This window comes from Chaetodon trifascialis, chromosome 24, assembly GCF_039877785.1.
Source record: "Chaetodon trifascialis isolate fChaTrf1 chromosome 24, fChaTrf1.hap1, whole genome shotgun sequence".
Classification (NCBI taxonomy): domain Eukaryota; kingdom Metazoa; phylum Chordata; class Actinopteri; order Chaetodontiformes; family Chaetodontidae; genus Chaetodon; species Chaetodon trifascialis.
In genome coordinates, this window is record NC_092079.1 from 10,981,033 (window position 1) to 11,004,117 (window position 23,085).

The 23,085-nt window shown below is 46.8% G+C and overlaps 3 protein-coding genes across 5 annotated transcripts in view; all 3 read right to left on the bottom strand.

Annotated features, from left to right (window-relative positions):
• Window positions 1–856, bottom strand: part of LOC139352136 (lysine-specific demethylase 6A-like) — a 28,625-nt gene extending 27,769 nt beyond the window's left edge. Inside the window, exons 1-2 of one of the 2 annotated variants that reach the window (XM_070994236.1) lie at window positions 355–856; window positions 154–217 (exon numbers count right to left, since the gene is read on the bottom strand). In XM_070994236.1, the coding sequence (XP_070850337.1) occupies window positions 154–217; window positions 355–533 (243 nt within the window). In that variant the 5' untranslated portion in view covers window positions 534–856. The remainder of the gene's footprint in view (window positions 1–153; window positions 218–354) is intronic. The other variant, XM_070994237.1, reaches the window with a different exon arrangement.
• A 2,385-nt stretch (window positions 857–3,241) lies between these two features.
• Window positions 3,242–14,252, bottom strand: jam2a (junctional adhesion molecule 2a). 2 transcript variants are annotated; one of them, XM_070957789.1, is made up of 10 exons: window positions 14,062–14,252; window positions 9,682–9,747; window positions 9,391–9,501; window positions 8,301–8,450; window positions 8,029–8,216; window positions 7,791–7,893; window positions 7,231–7,338; window positions 7,061–7,076; window positions 3,684–3,717; window positions 3,242–3,438 (listed from the first exon to the last, which is right to left on the bottom strand). In XM_070957789.1, exons 1-10 carry the CDS (start codon window positions 14,108–14,110, stop codon window positions 3,400–3,402), a joined length of 864 nt encoding a protein of 287 aa, XP_070813890.1. In that variant the 5' UTR covers window positions 14,111–14,252; the 3' UTR covers window positions 3,242–3,399. The 2 variants fall into 2 exon arrangements, with proteins under 2 accessions (XP_070813890.1, XP_070813891.1); XM_070957790.1 differs by having other exon boundaries at window positions 3,253–3,438; window positions 7,061–7,073.
• A 3,137-nt stretch (window positions 14,253–17,389) lies between these two features.
• mrpl39 (mitochondrial ribosomal protein L39) lies at window positions 17,390–22,736 on the bottom strand. Its single transcript, XM_070957820.1, has 10 exons — window positions 22,559–22,736; window positions 21,632–21,838; window positions 21,312–21,451; window positions 20,978–21,077; window positions 20,762–20,829; window positions 20,070–20,182; window positions 19,879–19,944; window positions 19,601–19,754; window positions 19,132–19,179; window positions 17,390–17,545 (listed from the first exon to the last, which is right to left on the bottom strand). Exons 1-10 carry the CDS (start codon window positions 22,593–22,595, stop codon window positions 17,462–17,464), a joined length of 1,017 nt encoding a protein of 338 aa, XP_070813921.1. The 5' UTR covers window positions 22,596–22,736; the 3' UTR covers window positions 17,390–17,461.
• Window positions 22,737–23,085: the final 349 nt, after the last annotated feature.

The window sequence follows — 23,085 nt, forward strand, 5'->3', positions numbered from 1 at the left end:
TTGGTCTCCTTAGCGAGCGGGCCACTTGCATTCTGACTGGCTTGCTACTTGGAGAGCAAATTGACTGTTGTGCATGGTGGTTAAGGGACTGGAGGAAGTCCCGCGGATCGGGGTGCTGCGTGGTTGTAAAATACATGCAGTTAGATTTGCTACCTTCATCAACAGGGCCTTCGTTCTGGCGCCATCTTCATGAAGCTTCTGAAATCCAAACAGTGAGCTGCAAGCAAGAAGACAACATAGGCGGCTCAGAATCACTTGCAGAGCGGCTCAGAAACATTTTCGACATGTTAAGAGAGAAAACAATTAAATTTCAAGCTGTGCGTGTGTGTGAGTGCACTGGGCTACTGTTCCGACCTGTCGATCCCGACCAAACTGTCCCTCTCCTGGGCTGTCAGTGTCGGAAAGTCCTCCTCTGTTTCACTCGCTTTTCCCGCCGCCATTTTCTTTCCCTCATCACCACCAGAAGAAGCCGAGCCGAGACTCCGAGCGGCAGCGCAGGCAGCAACGGCGACAGACACACCGCACGATTGCATGGAAAATCGCGACGCGGGGACGAACGGCTTGCTCCGCCGAATCAAAAAAGCAAAACTGGAGGAAACGAAATGATCAAAAACTTTTTTTCCAGGATGAAAAGATGCGATTCGATGTAGTAAATCCTTTCGGGGGGACAGAAGCGCTCTCCGGGTAGCTCCTCAAACGTCACATTTTTCATCACAAAGTGATATTGTGCCGCGATTTGAATGCGAATAACTGAATGCAATATCCGGGATGTGAGTATTTGACAATAAAATGCGTTTCGGCCGCGAAGATAAAGTTGTTATAATTGTGTCACCCAAGCGAACCCACGCGCCGCTCTAGCCACGCCCTCTCCCTCCTCTCTATCCAATAGGAGCGCCGTCATCCCACCATATGACTTCCCTGCTATATCATTCTTTTATCTCACATTTTCATATTCTCCCTGCAAAACACTCATATTTTATACCACGATTATTCTGGAAGCATACTCTAAAATATTTATTCGCTGTCTGACACTCATTTGCTTCAAAGTAAAAGATCTTTGTTTCCCTGGCAAATGCAATAATTTCCACATGGTAAAATACAGTCTCGTAGTCAGTAATGTGTATTGTACGACGGAGTATTAGTGCCTCATAGAGATTTTTCTTTTCTTTTCTTTTTTTTTTCTAGATTAAAGTCGTAAATTTCTGATAATAAAGTCATAATAGTATGAGAATAAATTTATTACAATAATAAAACCCAAAATTTTACGAGAATAAAGTCATAATGTTCCTAGAATAAACTTAAAATATTACGAGAATAAAGTCATAATGTTCCTAGAATAAAGTCATAATTTTACAAGACTAAACTCAAAATATTACGAGAATAAAACAGTAACCTTACGAGAGTAAAATCGTAATTTTACGAGAATAAAGTCAAAATATTAGGACATTAAAGCCGTAATTCTCGTCTCTGTTATTTTAGAAGAGATATATGAGAAGAGCAGTTAAAATGAGGGAACTTTATGAATTTGTACTTCACACGCATTAGCACAAATTAGCGAACGTAGGCTCTTTGGAAGCAGCAGCAAATCACAATTAACTTGACTGTACCCCAAACCCTGGAGTTAATCGATGAGCAAAACCGTTCAATTAACGTTTAACGTATAATACGACATTTCCTGTTGACTGTGTGTCACGACACGACGCCGGAAACAGTGGTTGCTATGGGGCTGCCCGTGCACCTGCCTGTTTTGTTTACTTCCGTTATAGGACAGGTACCGTAATATCCTTTTCTCATAAAATTACGAGTCTAATCTGGTAAAATTACGACTTTATTCTCATAATAGTACGACTTTATTGTTGAAGTCTCAAAAAATATTTGTTCTGCCCACCGTGGCCCTAAAACTCCATAGTAGGTTAAAGCGTTTTATTTAAAGCGTTTACTGTTAAATATTGAAGCGTAATTTGGGGCCTGAGCTCTTGCTCCAAGATGAATGTCTGTCAGCCTGTCTCTGATCCTACATGCCTGTCAGCAGGAAAGGCACTTGAAAGATTAATGTATATCCTCACCAGTATTCCTTGGTGGGAATACGGAAAAGGCTTTCAGCATGTTTGCAGTGGGCAGATGAAAAGGATGCAGCTAGTTTTAGGAGTAATGCAATAACGATGCTGTAGGTCATAAAAAGTAATTAAATAGCATTAGAGAGATTAATCAGTGCTTCCCTGAGATTAACATGTTATCACTACAGGCCAATAACCACTTGTCAGTTTAATACTTGTGCAGTAATTGCAGCGGTAGAGGAAGTACTCACATGCTAATGTAAAACAGCATTAGCATTGCATAGAAATATTGTAGAAGTAAAAGTCCTGCATTCATTTTTTCACTGAAGTAGACAGTGAAGTACAGCATGTAAGTAAATGTACAGGGAATTGCGATCACAATAATTACAGCAAGCATGGTTTTGAATAGAAAACCCTTTATTACAGATACACCATTCAAATAAAACCGAATCCATTCACACACTGTCCAAAAACAGACACTCTGATAAACATTGACAAACTGTGGCACAAAAATATAAAGACAAAAAAGTAAGGCAAGTTCTTTACAAAAACTGTGATTCATAGATAAATATGACAGACAAATTAAAAAGGCACAAGGTATATATATATATATATATATATATAGATTTATTTATATATATAAAAAGACCATGCAGGCACATGAGGATGGAATGGGGTTGGTCTCAGAATAATTGGCTGGAGTGGTTTCCTGTTCTCTTGGTTTGGTTCCATGTTGTTACTAAGATAATAAGGATCTTGAGTGGCCCTTGGGAAGCTGGGAGCCCAAGTGTTACCGCAGACAAAACGTTGGCATGTGGCAGATGCTGAGGTAAACTGCATTTTATGTTTGTGTAGTCTGAAAACAATTCTTTTCATATGGCTTTAAGGAGAACTCCTATGTGACGATTCAGTTGTTTAAAGCAAATAAATCTTAAATTAAATGGCCAGTCTTTGGTAAAGGAAAACAAAGGTAGTTAAAATGATTGGCCTGCAGAGGGGAGGAAGCTCTGCTCGTCCCTGGATCATTCAGAAAAGATCAATTGGAGTTTCAGCATCTGACCACCAGGGGGGAGCAGAGTGCCACGAAACTGTATTCTATCCCATAAGAGCAGAAAACATCAATGACAGAGGCGACCCAGACGGCAAAGCAAGACAGTAAGAAGAAGCCTTGCAATTTTTTTTTTGTCATAACCCATCCAGAGGGAGTGGCAGAGGAAGAAGATTGAAATTAGCATGTATTGGAAGATCAAGAGCTCATTCAGAGTCCAGAGAGAAAAGGAATCAGAGAATCCAGTGTTGGCACCTTCGGAGGGCGACGTATTCTCATAGGAAGGCCAGCTTCTCAGAGCATGAATGACTGGGTGTGTTTAAAATCCTGTGGCTGAGAGACAGAAAAAAGCATGTCAGCAATCAGTTGTTTTCTTGTGCTCCTTTCAGAGTTACGGCTCTCGGCGACAGTGTCGCGATCTCCATCAAAAACACAGTAACATTCATTAGGTAAGTGTGAGCTGCTCATGCTTAAGTCAGCGCTTTGCCCATGTTGCTGCTCTGAGAGCAACATGGCGGGGAGAGGAAACGGGGGAGATGCAGGGAGGAAGAGGGCAAAGGCAAAAAAAAAAAACTCACTTCTTGGGGCGGAGGGATGTAGTTGACATTGGACCTGAAAGACAAAGACATGGTAAGCACATCGGACAGTTTGACACAGTCACAAAGCAGAGAAGACACTCGAGGCGGACAGCTGTATCCTGAGTCATATCTTGCCCTGCATAAATAATGCACATCATACATGGCAAACCTCCCTATGGGCGCAAAGGAAAGCCTGACTGAACTCTTGACGAGTGAGCAGGATTGGATTGAGCTGCAGAGGAATGTGTGCGGAAACAGGAGTTCAGTGTTTTGATAGTTTCTTCAGTACATCTCGCTGAAGCTAACACAGTCTAACAGCCACAAAACGATGGTAAAGCTCAACACCAGAACATTATGAGCTTCAAAATCAAATGTGTTTCTGGACTGTTGTGTTAGACTGAAACACGTGTATACAAAGAGTCTATCTGCAGTAACTGCTCCTCTGCTGGGAAGCAAAAAGTGGCCAAAATCACCTGAATCTTATGCGCAATTATAAATTTAACCACGACTAAATACTTAAAGGAATATTTTGACATTTTGATAAATAAGTTTGGGCTACTGAGGCAGCCGGCGTACACTCCACAAAGTCACTGATTCCCTCCTAAAACCACAAATGGTCAATTTTCACTTGTTTTTTGAAAAACAAAGAAGACATAACATGTTAATTGGTGAGCTTTATACGTGTTGGTAAGCAGGTTTTACCATCGGACAGCCATGCTAGCTGTTTCCCTGTTTCTAGTCATTATGCTAAGCTAAACTAAGCATCTCCCGACGAGCCTGCAGCTTGATATTCAACAGACGGGTATGAGAGCGGAATCGATTTTCTCATCTAACTTGGCAGCAAATAGGCATATTTTTCACAATGTCATACTTAATGTTAAACTATAAATAGCTTTGAATTTGCAGCATTGAAATGTCTAAATTTGAAGGCCATCGTCTCTGAATTAATGTGCTTCTTTAAATTTCCTTTTGTGACATTTCCAGTAGGTCATCTCGAGTGGTGTGAAGGTTTGAGGAATGAAGTCAGATCAGAAGAAAGTTAACTGAGCATAAAGACAGGAAACAGGGAAACAGCTGCCTACCAACACCAATAAAACACACAAATTAACATTTAATGTCTTGTTCATTTAAGATATTTGAACACAGAAATGAAATTGACAGTTTGCTGTGTCTGCTCTGGTTGCCTGATGGAACAGTCGCTCAAGCATATTTAATAAAATTTGTTCAAAAGCAGGATTATTCTGTCTGTCGGCCTGTGGGTCGCACTCACGTGTCCTCAGTTCTGTGCAGGGTTTGGCTGCTGATGTGGGCTGCACCATGACACTGGGAGATCCAAAATGACCTGTAGGGGTCAGTGTGTTGGCTTTAACAAGGATTTACAAATAGGGGGTAATTTCGTACTCACACTGCACACCATGCTTCTGTGGAGTGGGGGGGGGGGGTTATCAGCACGGGATATTAAAGCAGTCACAAAGGTGTGCTTGAAAATAGAGTTTCATAAATGTAATTTCAAAGGATGTGCTTAAAATCTGTGTTTGTCGCTGTGATCCCAGTTCTGTAAACTTGTACCTGTGATTTCTCTTCAGGTCATTGCTCGCAGATTTGTCTAACTGCGCCTGATTAAATATAATTATGTCTGTAAACTGTGCAAATCTGAGTATTTATTCTCACGCCTTTATGCTTAATTTCACAAGCAGGAAAACTCCGGCGTCCAATAGGATCCAGTTACTCAGGTAAACTGGACATAGAGTAAACCTAAATGTCACAACAGATGCTCGTGCATGATTTTTGTCCTTGCAGTTTGTGAAATGAAGCATGAAGGCATGCGTATGAGTGTGCTGTATTTGCAAAGCACAGTTTACCGGCAGAAGTCTAAATGTTCAGACTTCAAGAAAATCTGCAAGTAAATGACCTGAATACAAAAACAGAAGTCAGATGTCCGAGCTACAGAGCGAAGATTACACAGCTCTTTTTTTCCAGGCACACGCTTCGAAATGATGAAACCTAAAAGTTCAGCCTCACAAACGCGACATTAAAGGCGCGAAACTCAATTTTCAAGCACACATTTGTGAAGGATTTAACATTTCATATTAACACTGCAGTGCTTTGCAGACATGCAGCCAACCGTGATGCAGCAGAGCCGAACAGGTCAAGTGGTGAGCCAATCACATGCAGCATCCAACGCCCTGGTATCTCCTGTCTAAAGCTAGGAGACTCATCTCAACTGCCTTTCTTTCTTCTGCTGTTTACTGCAGTAGAAAGAGTCCAAATTCTCCTTTTTCGCAACAACCACCACCTCTAAGGACAATTTCAAACCGGACCTTGGTCAGCGTTTAGCATGACAACAGTCATCCCCGTCCCCTTGACCGGTTTTCTCTAAAAGGCTGCCCTAAATCCCAGATCTGCATTGCTACTCCGTTAACTTGTGCCTACGATTGGTGCATCAGATATCATGTCACATTGTCTTTGAGTCTTCGTGAAGAAGCCTGTTCTATAAATAGGGAGTTGACACTGACAGCTCCAGTTAGCTCAGTGGGATAAGCATCAGACTTTAACCTAGACGAAGAGCTTTCGCATCAGCTTCAAGGAGAGCTCCAGAGTGACTCTCCATCAATCGGCGTGCAGTAACAAGCCAGTAATCAAATAACATAAAGTCAAGCCAGTTAGGCCAGTCACATAAGGACGTGCGTTTGTGGTTCCCGGCTTAACGGCCAGTCAAGCATCAAAACGTCCTCACGCCCACCCGCTCTGGCGTGTTTACAGGACAGGGCCTGCGCTCACAGCCCTCTGCTACACCACAGTCTCATTCTTCAATCTCCTCAATATCTAAATAATCCATTTCAAATTACCCATCCAATCAGTTTAATTGCTTGCAATTCTGTCTACTGCCAATATATTCCTCCTCGCTGATTAACAGCCTGTAATTATTCCATAATTACGTCCCGCTGATTATTTCTCCTCCCTTCATCTGCAGCGCTCTCAGATCATCGGCCCGGCTACGTCTTGACGCGATGTCAGCAGATGTGCGTCTGCCTGGAAGAGGCGATCAATTCCAAAAAAACAACAACCCTTTCGGACTGTTTTCACATCTGTTGGCGCCAGTCACCAGATGAGTGGAAACACAGGCACGGCTGTGGCCCCAAAACACACACGTAGAGAGCCACACAGCCACAGCTGTCACTCCATACACTCCTGACTCAGCACGCACGCGCACACACACACACACACACACACACACACACACACACACACACACACACACACACACACACACACACACACACACACACACACACACACTCCTCCCTCAGTGTCAGTGTGTCGGTATTAGCCTGTGTTTGCTCACATCAATGTTAATGCAATCACAGAGCTCTTACCTTCCTCTGTGTCCTGCTGATGGATGAGTCAAAAGAACCGTGGGAGAGAAAACACAGTGAATGTCACTTCTTTTTTTTGGGGGGGGGGGGGGGGAGTAAAGCAGTTAAAACAGTATCTATATTAAATGATGTGCTGTGCTCACTGGGTTGAGCTAAAGAGACAAACTCACGGCTGAAGAAACCGTTGCGGTGCAGGAGGAACCCGCCACATCCACAGATCACCACGACCAGGCAGACCACCACCACCACCGCCACCACCGCCGACACGTTGACGTCCTCTGGAAGCGGGAATCAACACTGAGTTATGAGCTGTTTTGTGGCAGGCAATGCATGTCCAATTTCATTTTAATGCAACTGCCTAATGCCTCGTCCTGTACTCTATTAACGTTAATTTATTAAGTGAATAAAACGGCCGCTTGCATTAACCTTCAGTACTTTATAGAATTTATTAGCAAGTTAAAAACCTTTCCAAACAACACGGCATCACTTCAGAGCATGTATTTTGTCCTAAAGTGGACACGGTGGCCCTTCAGGTTTGAAGTTTGGAGAGCAGGGAGGGATGAGTTTTAGTGCGCTTTTCCTCTCCAATGCATCTCTGAGTTTCTCCAGGGCTGAAAGGTGTGGGGGAGGAGGCAGGTGTGTGAAAAGACACACACACACACACACACACACACACACACACACACACACACACACACACACACACACACACACACACACACACACACACCTATCGTCATGTGCTTGCCCTCGCACATCTTGGGCGGTCCCACTCCGTTCGAAGCCAGGCAGCTGTATCGGCCGGTGTCCTCTTTGGCTACAGCTTTAAACTCCTGCAGAGACACAGAGAGGGAGCTGTTGTCAGACGACCGTGGTTTCAATCAAAGCGCCTGCTCTGCTGAAGTGTCCTTGAGCAACGCTCCGAAACGCTACCTACTATCACGCCAAAGAGCACCCTGAACACTCACCAGTATCCCTGTGTGTGAGTTGATTAGATAGGTGGCGTTGGCATGGCGGGGAGGGCGGATCTGCTGGTTGTCCTTGAACCAGGAGTATGTAGCAGGCGGGATGCTCTGCTGGTCCTGACAGCGCAGCTGCACCACTGAGCCCGTCACTGCTCCGCTGGGGATCTCACAGGACGGGACATGTGGGGGCACTGGAGGGGAGGACAAGGGAGGATTTACAGACACAAAAGCAAAAGCTCAACGTGTTAGCCACTTCTCACTTCTTCCGGTCGTACCCAGGACTTTGAGCGTGACGTTGGTCTCGCCCAGGCTGACGGAGTCCAAAGGAGCGCTGATCTCGCAGCGGTACTCCCCGGCGTCCTCCTGGGTCACTTTTCGCAACGTCACCGTGGCCCCGTCAATGGTCGCCCGGCCCTCAAAGGGACCTGAGAGGAAGGACAGGAGGTGAAGATCAGGAAGAGGGAACGTCTCCCCTAAAATATGTGCATGTTTTAATCCAGAGGTGAACAAAGCTGACAACTAAATATTACATTCAGGAGAGAGACGCTTTCCTTCATACGCCTTCATCTGACCACATTCATCTGTGCTCTGAATCACACACAGATCTTAAACATTCAGTGATTTCTCTTCACAAGTTTCAGCTCAATTTGTGACTTTTTTGGTTCACATAATGGAGTGTTTGCGTGCTTAAGAGCCATGTATATTTCTCAGGTTATTTAAGTTTTAGTTACTCTCCACTCTTATTCTTGTTTACAGAGATGCATTTCTGCATCCTTCTCATCCTCAAAAGGTCCTCATTACTCTAAGAAGTCAGATTTTTATTGTCCAAAGCCCCCCTGACCTGATGATCCAGCCTGTGGGTGGAAAAAATAGCTTTTATGACTTTTCATAAATTTACAAAATACTTGTTGCCAGCGGCTCTTTCTAAGAAATCACCTGACACTGTCAGCTGTGATTCATGGCCCCTTTTAAACTACCTTCAGCTCTGCAGTGGAGCTGCCAGCAGTGAGGCGGCGGGTCAGAGGCATTTCACCGCCGTGACAGATTTGAGAAAATTGTCAGGGTGACTGCGCCGTGTATAAAAGCAACTGACCGGGTGAAAGCCTCTGTATGATTTATTATTTATTTCACCCATTAAACCCACGTCCTAAACCACAGAGGAGAGGGATCAAGGATAGGAGACGGGTTAAGACTGCATGCTTAACACCGCTGATGGTGCTAAAATACGTTCCATCAACAAATCTCAACGGGTGGCGTTTGTCTCATCCTATGTGGCAAACCCCCACCAGCTGGCACTGCAAGCTGATTAAAACAAGCGTCCTGTTGGTCACCTGGGTGTTAAACAACAACAGGCTGCTTCCTCACCTTTGAAGTGTCCATCAAAGTACACAAAGGAGACATCTTTCCCCTTCTTCTTCCACTCGATGCGCGGGTTTCGGTCTTTCTCTGTGCGGAACGTGCAGGACAGCTCGGCGTCTGAAAAAGGGACCGATGAGATATTTATGGCGGAACAGCAAAGCCTTCAATCAGTGGCATTTTTAACTGCTTGCTCTATTTATAGCCTCGTGGTTTATCCTGTCAGAGCGAATCTGATAGAGGCAGCAGCTCTTGAGGGGACAAAAACGACCGGGATGTGAGACGCTGTTTCTGCCTCACCTGAGAACTCGCGCACCTCCACCTTGTGCTTGTTGGTCGACACGGTGACAGGAACGGAGGGGGAGCCTGGTGTTGGTGGAGAGAAAGAGGGGAGGGAGGGTGGGTGGGTGATAAAGAAAAAAGAGGGGTGAGAGCAGTTCAGAACGCAATATCGCTCGTCATCCATTAGGGGGCAAGGTGAATTGGGTAAAGTGCTCCACATTGCCCGCCAACGGCAGGAGGAGAATGCTTAATGGCCGTCTTTGGGCTCGCTCACTCCACTGTCTGAGGCAAACGCAGCAGTCTTGCTCTGGCAGATTTGAGGTAAGGGCAGGATTACTCCCTCCTCCACTTTAATCCTGCGAGGTTAAGGAGCAGCTCGCCGTATGTTTATTTAAGCACAGGTTAGGAGGAGGTCACCAAGCGTCTCAATAGAGGCTTGTCCAGATTAACCTGATGCATGGGGGCACTATCGAGAGGCCGATGGCGCACGGCCCGTGTTTGTTTCCCCTGCCGTCTGTGTGTCACTGATACCCCGCACCAAAACAGGAAGAGGAAGCCGGAGCAGCCTTTCCTGCCAGTTGATTGGTTTACAGGGCAGATTATTGTCTGGTCGTCCTGTTCTTAAATACAGGTTTAACGTGGTTGAAGGTTACCTGAGGGAAGCAGGTTAGAAACGTGCACACGGCAAGAGTAGTAAACACTCTCTGCAGCAGCGGCGTGAGGGCCTATAAAATCTGCCAGAAGTCTGCAAATGAAGATTTTCAGACTGCAGGCCATGCATTTTTGAAATTACATAATAAATGTTGAATGGGTCTTGCGGGGGCTCACTCAGAACATTAAGGGCTACGAAAAACCTCCAAAAACTTCCAATCTGGCGTAATGAAGATGTCACCTTCACATAAGCAAAAAGCTTAACCCGGCTGACGAGACGCACTCGCTCATCTACTTTTCCTGCCATTGTTTGTTCGACACGTGCAGATTCAAATCTCACAGATGCAAACTTTAAAACTTGTACCCTGAAGTGACATCGGTCCAGTTTCCTGTTTGTCAGTGAATTCCAGCCTGGGCCCATTGTTACTGGATTACTATGACTTACAGAAGAATTCTCCTGCAGGGTGGGGTGACACGGAGAAACGGAGGGCAAGCAGAGACAAAGGACAGGAAGTGTGGAGCAGAACAGGAAGGCGGCCATGTTGGGCTTTACAGAAAGAGCGTGTGCTTTCCATGCATACCCAGAGGACCCACTTTCCTTAATTTCCACAACAACAGCTATTTTTAAATTAGCTTTTAAATAAATAACAGCCTATACAATAATAATGTCATCTGCCAAATGCAGCATAATGCACACTCAAGTTTTTTAAAAGCTTTTCTTGGAGTTGGCTCAATTTACACCAGCTTCACTTGGTCAAACTTTCAGCTAAGTGAATTAAAACTGCACGCTCTCCCTCCCAATGCTCCTTCTTCCCCTCGCTTTGCCATGTGTTGACTCGTGGCAGTGTAACAGGATTATCGGCGTAGCCTCGGTTCACGTACCACGACACCCTCTGCGGAGCATTGTCTCACTAAAGGATGAGCAAGACGAGGGAGGGCGATACAATGAGATTAAAAAGGGACGAGAAGGAACGACAAAGGAGAGATGAGCAGCCCTAAGAATAGAATACAAATGAAGTGGAGTGGAGGAGAGTGAGGCGGAGGGGGGGAGGGTGGAGGTTGGCAGAGGTGGGGGGGACCAGAGACCCGCAGAAGCATGAATAAAAGAGAGAGCGGGATTGAAGGCGAGGGAGATCCTCTCAGACAGTAGGACTGTGAGTGGGAGAAGCTCTGTCACATAGTGTGAGACCAGGCCTGCCGCCACCTTGAAGGGTGTCTCTTTGAGAGGAGAGAGGCTGACAACATGCCTGCACTTTACCGCCACGCTGACGCACGCACGTCAGAGCGCACGCGTCAAAAACCGGGCACAGACTCTCCGCATGTGAGGTCCTGCTGCCCCTGTGCGAGCGCCGCTACTACGAACACTGTCAGCTTCAATGGCCTCAATTAGCCACGGAGGCGTCGGGGCAGGCAGCGAACACATGGCTTGTTCGGATCATTTCACAACTGCTTGGTGGGTAATGTTAACACGGTGTCGCTTCCATAATACAAGGCCTGCTGTCCAACAAGGCGACAAGACGCGCCATTCACGCTCAAGCGTGTGCTAACGTGCAGAGGCTGACCAACGGAGCGCTGGACGCCGCTCCAGCGTCGTGCCTGTGCCTGTCCTTCGAGGGCCTGTCGTGAATCGAATGTGGGTCATAACCCGCTGGTCAGGCGCTGGTAGTGTGGACTGATCTGGAGTGAGAATCAGCTTCAGTTAGCAGCACCTGGGCCAGAGTTGGCACCCAGAATCTGCCCTCATCGGGAGCGAGTCCAACAGCCAAGCATGGCAGAATCCAGCCAGCGTTGATCCGCCGTTGAGCCGAGCGTCTTTGGCCACCTGAGCGGCCTAAATCAAGTCATGCAGCATTAGTTAAACCACATCAAGTACACGAGAAAGATATTTCTAACGAGTATGAATCATAAGCTGGAATGGTTTTCAGAACACTGCTTACATAAACTTTTTTTTTTTTAAATAAAGTTTTTCATGTGCTTCTCAGCAGCAGGTCTGTGATGGGCCTCCAACATGGCATCACACACGGCCGCTGAAGTAATTAAAACGCTTCTGCTGTGGGCGTGCGAGCGCAGAAACATCCAGACAAAGGCGTCAACACAGAGACGGGCTTCCAGACACAAACACACACACATCTCGTGCGTGGCGTTAACATCAACCAAACACTGCGACAGCTTAAACTCACAGAGGGACAGCCACCCTCCTGCCTGTGCAAAAATAGAACGATGGCACACTCGCTCCTTGGCACGCAGCGTTCCTCTCATTACGTGGTCCGCGCTGAGTGTTACAGAGACTGGGGTGGGTGTTGCCAGGGCTGTGCCGGGGTCAAAAGCATGGCGCAGTAATAATTAAGGCACTTATTCAAATTAACAGGGAACAAATGAAAGAGGAAGGGACCCACAGGACGTATCCTGTCTGGCTGTGGGATATAGATAACGTGGATGTGGACGGCAGGCACGTTTCAAGGCTGCGAGGGTACAGAGAAAAACAGGGTGAGGAGCGCGTGTGTGTGTGTGTGTGTGTGTGTTCTCCATTTGAACAAAGCCTCTCTGTATGACTGTAACCCTGTGAGCAACAGCTGTCTCAGTCAGACACAGGGTGTGTGTGAGAGGTTGAGATGGGGGATGTCGGGCCTTTTGCCACAGAGACCCACCCAAAACGCTTCCTCCTGGATTTTTTTTTTCTTTCTTTTAAACAATACACCCCGCAGGCGTTCAGCAGAGCCGAGGCAGATCTGACGCCGCTCTGTTAGAAACGGTTGACATCTATCTGTCCGTCAGATGATGAGTGAATTCTGTCAGGCTGTCCGCGAACACACACACACACCTCTGTGAACTCGTGACCTGGTGGCCTGACAGGTGGCAAAATGTGGACAACACAGAGTAAAATGTGCAGCACTCGCTCTCACTGTCTCATCACATCCACCTCAAACTGCTCCTGCTCCCCTGGAGTCCGAGCAGCACTCGCACGGCTTCCTCTTTGTCACACAGGTTTTCATCATCATCATCATCATCATCATCATCATTGGGGAAAGTTAGCTGCATTTTTCTGCACCTCAACAATTTCCACTTGCGCGTTCCTGTTTTGTTCCCAACCCCTCAGCCTCCCGGGAACATCCCCGCTATGCAAACGCCTCGTCACGAGGAAAAACAGCTTGGAGCTTCTGGTGGAAATCCAGCCCAGTGACCTCATGCACGAATCCACCACTTCTTCTGCCAAAAAGCGTGCCCACCTGCCACCGCCGTGCCGCCCACGCCCTGAGGTGGCGCGGCGCCAAGCACAACTTCAGGGCCAACTTGTAGGGACCAGCCTGGCTGCATCGTCACCACAGCCCACTCTCACAGAGGGGCTTTAACTAAACTGGGGATCTGTGGAACAACACTTGACAAAATAAGAGCACCAAAAAAAAGTCTCAATTTTAGATTTAATTTTGAAATTCTGCCACTAAAAAAAAATCATAATTTCAGGGGAATTTATCTATTTTAGAGATAACAAAAGGCAAAATACAGCTTTTAAGTCTGCAGCACTAAATTAAATGACTTTTTTTTTTGCAGCGTATTGTTCCAGGATATGGTAGAGAGTTATTATAAAAGAGAAATCATTAGAAATAAAAGCTGAAAAGATCAGTTTAATCCACTAAAGCTGGTGTCCTGCACTGGAGTCATCTCTTTCCTAAGCTTTACCTCATGGAGAGAAACACAGCAGAAACACAGTTAGTTCTTCTCTAAGAATAGTTTCCATTTGCCACTTACACTGCATCAGTAAAATAACAAAAGGAAGATACAGGAACGTCCCCTCCATTATCGTCCACAACTCTGGCTGAGTCTTGTCTTCCCTGGACGGAGCGAGGAGGCAGATCCCGAGCCTCAGCTTTCTTCTCGTACTTGTTCACAACTCTCCAATAATTCATCCAGCTTCCAGGGGATAAACTGTTCTCCACGGGGAAGCGAGCGGACCAGCTCGGCGCGGAACGGAGCGGCGCGGCGAAGTGCGGGGCTGCAGGGGGGGCGAGCGGGACGCACCTCCGGGACTGATCGGTCTGAGACGCCGGCGCCCTGGCCGAGAAGTCTGGCTGGTAACGGCGTGGCTCGGCTACGACCAACAGACGCGGATGGATGTGCTCTCTCCTCCTGTGGTGCGGTTTCGGCGCTGGTTGAGGTGGAGATGGAGGTGGAGGGAGGGCGGAGTGTGCTTTGAGACGAGCAGAGCGGCGGAGCGCCGAGAGCGCAGCGCCGTGTCCAAGACGCGCACTGCACTGCCAAATGGTCACATAACGGGAGTCAACTGGGTATGGCAACAAGGTGTGGCCCCATCATACCTCAGCCTGAGGGGACCCGCTTTGACCCTGAATGTTTTTTTGTTTTTTAATATTCTTGGTCAACATAGACTGAGCCCACAAGCTTATCTGAAGGCCACATTTCCGTGCAAATGTCCTCCAAATCGAGCCTGATGTCCCGTTTCTGATCATTTGATCTTCAAGTCTACGGAAATATTACAGTTTATCTTTCCTCAAGTCTTGCAGGAAGAATAAGTCATCGTAATCTTTTAACTTATCCCAAAACATCCTGAATGAAATCTGAGATTTTCCAGGTAGAAGTATTCAGACTGCTTTGATGTGAAAGAGGAAAAAGACGCCAAAAAAACATGTTTCAATCAGCCCAAATGAATCACAGGCTTATGGGATAAAGGGAGTCTCGACACGCTCTTGAGGCCAAAACCTGATAGGTATTGACAGGCTGATCTTTCTCCAGATAAAACACGACCATTACTTACACCATGCAAAGACATGTTTCTTTCTTGGCAGGAAAAAGCTCCTCTGACTTTCACTCTGTGGTATTCCTCCATCATTTATCATCGTTGTACCATCAGAGGGTGTGTTTTTGAAGATTTCTGGCCCCCACGTTCAGCTGTGAGGGCTTGTACATTTATCCAGTTGTGACGGGAAGGGTTGCTGCTTGATGGCGTGCACTCTTCATGTGACTCATATCTCAACCCCAGATGCTTTTCTTTTCCCTTCATTGTTTTACTGTCATTGCTTAAATGGGACTCTTGCATGGGAAGGATCTGCATGTATGCAGGCTCGTGACGTGCTGCAAGAATATTTAGATTTTGTGTCGCATGCAGGAGGAAATATGACATTTGCACACTTGTTTAATGCACGCAGAGTTATCCGATGTTTCCATTTTAAAAGTGACTACACAATCTCTTCAGTGAACAGACACATTATAAATTCATTTCTATGAGTGTATTATTCCACAGTGTTTTAGTAGCTATTCAAATTTAATCATGTTTGTGCAGCAGCGTCGCGGCGCAGCAGTCATTCCTCAGCATCTCAGGCACTACAGCGGCGAGGCGTTCAGGGCACCGAGTCAAACATCTCAATTGGTGCTGCTGGTGTGACTGGCGAAGTCTGAAGCATGTGTCTTTGGGTGTGTCTCGCACATTGTCGGATGCTTGAGCGGGGGCAGCAGCTGCACAGCGGCTAACTTTTCTGGCCCGAGGCTTCCTCAATATTCAGCCGTCTCCCGCTGAGGGATCTGGACTGTGTTTGAACGCAGGAAAAAAAGTTCCCCGTCATTGAGAAGCAGAATGGAAGACTACTCCTTAGATAATCTGAGCATGGAGGTGTTTTGGGGCTTTTTGAGGGTGGGGGGGGGCTGCACAGGCTCAAATGTCAAAGGGTGATCTGTGACATACAGAGGGGGGAGGGTGGAAGCATTGAACTAACCACCTGTATGATTACACAAATGTGGGCTGACAGCACTGCGGTATTAAAAGCTCCTGGAATCACTTCTTAATATGAGATGTGTTGGAACGAACGCTTTGTCGAGAGGTTCAAGGGACAGTTTTGGGAAATGAGCTCCTTTGCTTGTCATGTCTGTGCACAAAGCTGGAGCCGGGAGGCAACTAGCTTAGCTTAGCATGAAGGCTGGAAACAAACAGCTGGCTCGCTCAAAAGCTCATTAATCAACACATTAGGTCCAGTTTCTTCCACCCGATCACGTTAAGTCTGTTAAACAAATGAGATCCAACGTGTTCATCAGTGGGTGTCAGAGGAACTTCGACCACAGCCAGGCTAGCTGCTCATGCTACGGCGATCAGCTGACGGCTCAACTGTCCTCATGGATGAACGAGAACAACTTTTTGCAAGCGCCTTTGTCTGGTTTCATCCCAAAGTGACGCCATTTTGTCATCCTGGCTAAGAGAGAAGACGCTTTAAGAGTGTGATATTGACTGCTGAGGTCAGCGGGAGGTCACATACACGAGCGGGGCAGAGTTTGGTGACTCAACGGCATCGTGCGACACGGAGAGAAGCAGCAGCAGAGTATCAACTACCACATCCTTCTTTCATTAGTCACTTTTTATCATTCATTAAATCATAACGCTTCTGTTGAAAGGTGCTAAAACATTTCGCCTGTGATGCAGAGTGACACGCTGCTGATGCATGGCGGCCGCGTTTGGATGGAGGGAGAAGAGGGCGAGCTCTGGCAGAAAGCAGAAGTGTCGCGTCTAATGTGTCTAAAACGCCGGGAACCCTGGGAAAAAAAAAAAAAGTCAAAAGAAAGCCGCCTCGCGGCTCGAATCCTCAGGCTTGCTCACACTTTCTCACACACGACTCCGAACACACTCTGAGGATTGAGAGCCACCTGTTTGACGAGTGACAGGCGCAACAGCTGCACTGCCGCCTGACCTTCAGCCAACACACACACACACACACACACACACACACACACACACACACACACACACACACACACACACACACACACACACACACACACACACACACACACACACACACACAGCTTTTGTTGTGAAGCAAACTGCTGACACTCACACACACACACACACACTCAAGCGTTTCCATTTTCACTTTTCTCACTCACTCCTACACACCCGCAATCAGCTGAACACTTAACCCCCCCCCTCCTGGGGGTGTTAAAATCTTTCCTTTAACACACACACACACACATACACTGCAAGACACAAGCATGTATCACAGTGGCATCATGGGAAAGAATTCTGTTCAATTTGCGCTGATTTCCATAAGAAAGAGATAAGTGGAGGTGACTTGTCAAATGTTTTTTACGCATTTATTGAGCAAACAGTACAGTCAGATACATGTCAGAGTGTGTATGTGTGTGTGGGAGGTTACGCAGAGGTCGTTACTGGCTGGCTGGGGGTGGAGTCAGGCGGGGAGGGTGGAGCTGCTTCTTCAAGGTCTGACACATCAACCTATGCGGACAACAGAAAAAGGCACATAAATGAATGATTGTGTTGACTGTTACTCTAAATCTAACCTCTTCTCGTTTATCGCAGAGCCTGAAAATGGCCTTTAAAGGGCGTTCCTACAGAGGCGTTAGAGGCGCGTCAGGGCAGGTCTTTGTGGCGTGGGCGGCCGTGTTTCGAGCGCCAGCTGGAGGCAGACGGGGGATATGCTTCCCTACCGCCTGCAGCCGGCTCCCGAAACACGCCGCCCACGCATCGCTGCTTTTATAAACCCGTTTCTGAACAGTAACACATGCAAAGAGGGGACAGTGTAGGTTGAATTAATGTCTCTTAAATCAGGACCTGTAATGTGTTGGCGAAACACTGCAGGTGCACTATGAAATCTAACCACATCTAACCCAACTTAAAGGTTCAGTGTTTGTACATTTTGCAAAAATACACAGTTTTCTCCACACACTCTGCACACTCTGGGCCTGAGGAGACAAACAAGTGTCTTGTGCTGACAGAATTCAAACATCCACGTGGTCTTGAACGAAGCTGAGAGCACCGCTGCATAAACGTCCTTCAGAGACGTTCTGGGCCTGTTACAGTTTACAGCTCCTCGACTGATTAGTGGCAGTGATGCAATGTTAGCACATGGGACGAAAAGGACAGAACAGGTGCCCTCTGTGCACGTCACATGCACGCTCAACACAGCAAACATTAGCACATCAGGCGATAGTATGGACCAGTGTCCTCTAGGACCATAAAACGGACGTCCTGCAGCTCCTGCAGCAGCTCTGCATCCTAATCCAGCGCTTGTAAAAACATGATCCAAATATACTCTGCTTTTAAAGTCGGTCCAACTCTGCCGTCCATACTTTTGTCTCGAATAAAGTGCTATTTCATTTCCCTGAATAACCGGATCTATGTGAAAATGAAATGTAGGCCACGGAGCACAGTATGTCATCAGCTGCCAAATCAAGTGTGTCTATTAATGAGTACATCTTCCTTTTCATTACACAAGCACTGATGCACAGAGAATGCCAGAAAGGCTGCAGCAAAATATATTTCGCCTAGATGGCTCCATCCAAAATTAACCCGTAGCCTAGTTTGAATCTGAAGAGTTTATGCTTCTCTTTCAGCGCTGGAGTCGCACTCGGTTACGCTCAGACAGAGCGGATTCAGCGGCATCAATCAGCGCACGATGGACGTCGACAACAAGAGAGAGATTTAAAAATACTCCTTTGCTTGGATCTTAAGTTGGCGTCTGCGTCTTTGATGTCAAGTTCAGAAAACAACACTTTGTCCTTCGTGAGGAGGATGAGACCTGCTTTCTCCTGCAGCCCACGCTGAGTCTCCGCTCTCTGTTTTTGCCAAAATATAAATGCAAAGCAATAAAAATAGCTGCGTTAAATCCCATCCTCTGGCTGCTTTGTCAAATCTGAAGCGACGGCTGCAGCCAGGGAGCGAGCTGGCTGAATGTGGACCAGGATCCAGCACCCAGACCGGACCGCAGCCCTCCTTCCCTGAGCTGGCCTCGGCGCTTCGCTCTGATGTCACTGCTGCGGGACGCGTGTGTGTGGTAGAAAGCAGATGTTTGTTATTCTTACCAGTTTCTCTGCCCGCTGCCTCAGTTTCCTCCAGACTGTGTGGTGAGCCTGCAGAGAGGAAGACAACGTGACGAGCGGGCACGTGCAGCCATAAGTCATTTTATTGAGCCGCGCGCTTTGATGTTAAAAGAACGCTTAAGTGTCATATATGATCTGTTCCATGGCAACACCGGTTTTATTAATAACCACAAGGGAAACCACAGACCGTGAAAGAATCCCTTTTTTCTTGAAAGCACTGCACCCTGTAATCACCTGAACTGATGGTGACATTTTCCACTGATTGTCAGCTAAATTAGACATTTTCATGGCACAGAAGCCAAGACCTAATCCCTTTTCCTGTAAAATTCACACCATTGAAGGACTAAATCAGGTCCCTGCCACAATAAAACAACACAACAGAGTCCATAGAAATGTATTTTTAAGTGGTAAATTAACGATCAAATGCATTAAAGTGCTGTTACGTCCCTACCTGCAGCTGCAGAGGCAGGGAGAGGCCCTGTGCTCGACGGTGGAGGCCCCAGGGTCCCTGTCCCAGGCTGTGCAGGGCCGTTACCTCGTACTGGGAACAAAGGCCCGTCCTGGCCGTCAGGGGGCCCGCACTCAGCAGCACATGGTCACCACATCTGTGGAAGGTGAGGAGGGATGGGAACAAATAGACACGCTCCTTTAGATACACGTAGTGTGACGTGAAATTCACATAAGACAGGAAGTGAAGGATTAAACCACAATATGAGGAGGAAGAGTCACCTGTAGAGCATCACTGTGCCTTTGGGACTCTGCGCTGCCTGCTGTTCCACCTCTTCCTGTTTACACCTGGGAGAAACAGAGAAAAGGCTCATCAACAACAACTATAGTCATCGTGCGTTTACTAAACCACACGAAGAGACAAAAGAAGGACTGAAGTGAGGACAGCGGTGAAAGGAGACATGAAAGTCTACCTGCTGTGTGAGAAGACCTCCAGCGCCACAGAGGGCGCCACCTCCAGAGGCTCCCAGGCCAGGTCCTGGTGGATGAGGTGCTGGGCCCCTCGGGTCAGAGACCGCAACGACTCCTGGAGGGAAAAACAGCCGCGTTAGTTAAAAACACAACTCAGTAAGGATCAGGTACACTCACAGATACAGGATCCAAGGCCCAAAGCCTCAAATAAAAGCTCTGAATCAGTCCTTGACTTGAAAGGTGAAAGGAAAAACTTCCTCCACATCACCAGCTGTCTCTGTCTCGCACACAAACACTAACGAAGACTAAAATTTACACCAGGTGCATCACACACCCAGCAATGCTAACACTCTAATTTTTGCCAAAAACATGGCTAAAGATAGCAGCAGGCAGAGTTTAAAGGAGGGAATCAGCACAACAGATAAATAATAACTGAACGATGACTCAAGGAGCGGTCACAAGCTTCTTCTTCTCACTAGTGTAAGTTCAACTAAGTGTAGTGTCTGTCTCTGAAGTCTACAACAGGAGAGTGTGTGAGTAAGATGGATTATGATCACTTTAAAGAGAAACTTCTCATCAGCTGAGAACGGTCAGTTTTTGCTGACCTCTAATGGTTGAAATTATTATTGTTAGAAAAGATTCGCTCTGAAAGTGGATGCAAACGAGCGACACACACGTGCACGTACACACAGACCTCGGAGGGAGTCCATGAGTCCAGCTGAGGGTCGAGGACCACGTCACAGCAGAAGGCCCCTGAAGTGACTGCAGGAGAAAACAGAACTGTAAACTCCAAAGAGCTGCAAACGTTTCAATTCTGTGTCAATGCCTGACTGACTGACGAAAAACAAACTCTACAGCTATCTGATGGCTGGCCAGGCGAGTGTGGAGGCATGAAGAGAAAATCCTCTACCTGGCACCTCCGGTGTGCTGAGCAGCTGCACAGCAAAGTCGTCTTTGAACGCAGTCTCCAGCACTTGGCCCAGCAAGGCGGCGCAGGAACGCCAAAAGGCCTGAGGGGAAACGAGGACACGCTGAATGTCCCCAAATCTCTGCATGATGTCACTCATTGATTTTTATAAAACCTTTAACGACGAGAAAAAAAAAGCTGACAGAAAAGCAATTCGGAAGCTTGGAGAAGTCATTAAGGAAAGACGAGATGTCACACAGATCCTGTTGCATCACAAAGACAAATGAGGAGATGCTGAATGTTGTATTAACTAAAATATCTGCGGTTGTTAAAATACCTGGTTGACCAGCGCTGGGTCACTGTCTTTAAATGTGAGCAGCGTGAGCGAGCAGGAGCTGGTGAGGGGCTGGTGGAGAGGCCACGGCTCCCCGTCCACCAGGGCCAGCACCGAGTTGGTCACATGATACTCTGTCAGGTCTGAGGGAAACAGAGGAGCTCATCTGAGTGCAAAACGAGCATTTATTTCTAGTGAAAATACATTTTTAATACATGCAAATGAAGCTGAGGCACAGATGTGTCAGAAAAGGCTGATAACGGTTAAATCCAAATATTTTTCTGTGTACAGTCAAGGGAATTTCTTGCGTCCCTTTCACTCACGTCTGGCACAGCTCAGAGGGGTGGACATTCCTCTGTTCATGACGAGCAGCGTCCCCTCCACCCCCGGGCCCTGCATGGACACCTCTATCTTCTCAATGCGAGGATACAGGGCCCTCTGCCTGGCCTGCTCTCGGGAGAAGACGGCATTGCGCTGGCTGCGGACCTCGGCGAGCGATGGACGCGCAGCCGCTGCGGCAGACGCAAAGCCTGGAGGGGGGGGGAGAGGACGGAGGGGTGGATTCAAGCAGGAGGAAAGAGAGGAACCGAAGGGACAGCAGACGATTGGCTCATCGCTAAACTTGGAGACCCTCACCAATTTTGCATGTCAATGTCTCTCAGGGAGCTTTGTGAAGTCACAGAAACTAACCCTGATGATGCCACAGTCCTGATCAGTGACACCGACAGCAAAGAAGCCACTGAAGTGCATTATGGGAAGTGTAGTGTTTTTGGAGCTTGGCCCACACCAGATTAAAGTCAGGATATGCATTCGCTATAACTTTACAATTCATGACAGGATGTACCATTTGCACATTTTAATAATGTTGACAATCATAATCAAAGTGTTTCAAGGTATTTACATTGCAGCTTAATATACTTTCACCGTTTGACAAGCCGAATAATTTTCTTGCAGAGCTAAAAAAAAAAAAAATAAGTTGACGCTATTCAGAGTACGTAACGCTGGAAATAACTGGGTTAAAAAATAAACCAGAAGCCAGCCGACACGAGGGCAGACATTTTAATACGTCACAGCAGAATATGTATAATGATATTAATCATATTTGTCCTGCTAAGTCAAGTCAAGATGTCTGCTGTGAAAATGGTCCATTTATTCAGTCTAACCTGCAGCATGAAGCTGTCACCTGTCATTTCACCTAGCTAGCTCACATGCTAATGCTAGCCCGTTAACGTTAGCTAAAGGCTACTCACGGCGCTGGAGGACGTGACACACGGTTCTGGTCGCCATTGTGAAAAAATATTTCCACGGGTGAGGACAAAAACGACCTCAAACAGATTCAGAGGGCGAATGGATAAACGTTTGTTACTCCAGCCTCTGACTGAAGGACGCCATGCCTGTTTCGTGTGCAGCTCGTATTTGGGTCCGGCCAGGAACTGAAGTCAGTATCTTGAAAGGTCCGTGTGAGGAAAAGTACGAAGTGCTGTTCCGGTTTGTGACAGCAGGTGTCGCTGTTGGCAGTCATTTCAGTAAGGCTTATGTAAAGGAATGTAAATATTGTATTCTGTGAGCAAAGAGTAAAATCATCGTCTCTCTCAGCTCCATTTTCATTAAGATCTTCCCTGATAACATAATATATTGCTGTGTAAAGCTACATTGATATTCCTCTTGATGCATTTGCACTAAAATTTTGATATTCACGGTGTCTATCTACAATTTATTTCCGAATTACCTCAGTGTCTGTCTCCTGTGTTGAAACACTGTTGCTCTAATGCTGATT

What these genes read in the sequence shown, in the direction of transcription:
- mrpl39 (XM_070957820.1), bottom strand. Translation starts at nt 22,595, where the DNA reads ATGGCGACCAGAACCGTGTGTCACGTCCTCCAGCGCC. An exon ending in GTGTCACGTCCTCCAGCGCC is followed by an intron (nt 21,839 to 22,558) that starts GTGAGTAGCCTT and finishes CCCCCCCTCCAG; the next exon opens with GCTTTGCGTCTGCCGCAGCG. An exon ending in GAGGTCTTCTCACACAGCAG is followed by an intron (nt 19,945 to 20,069) that starts GTAGACTTTCAT and finishes TGTTTCTCCCAG; the next exon opens with GTGTAAACAGGAAGAGGTGG.
- jam2a (XM_070957789.1), bottom strand. Translation starts at nt 14,110, where the DNA reads ATGGAGGGGACGTTCCTGTATCTTCCTTTTGTTATTTTACTGATGCAG. An exon ending in ACTCACACACAGGGATACTG is followed by an intron (nt 7,894 to 8,028) that starts GTGAGTGTTCAG and finishes GTGTCTCTGCAG; the next exon opens with GAGTTTAAAGCTGTAGCCAA. An exon ending in GGGCAAGCACATGACGATAG is followed by an intron (nt 7,339 to 7,790) that starts GTGTGTGTGTGT and finishes TCCCGCTTCCAG; the next exon opens with AGGACGTCAACGTGTCGGCG.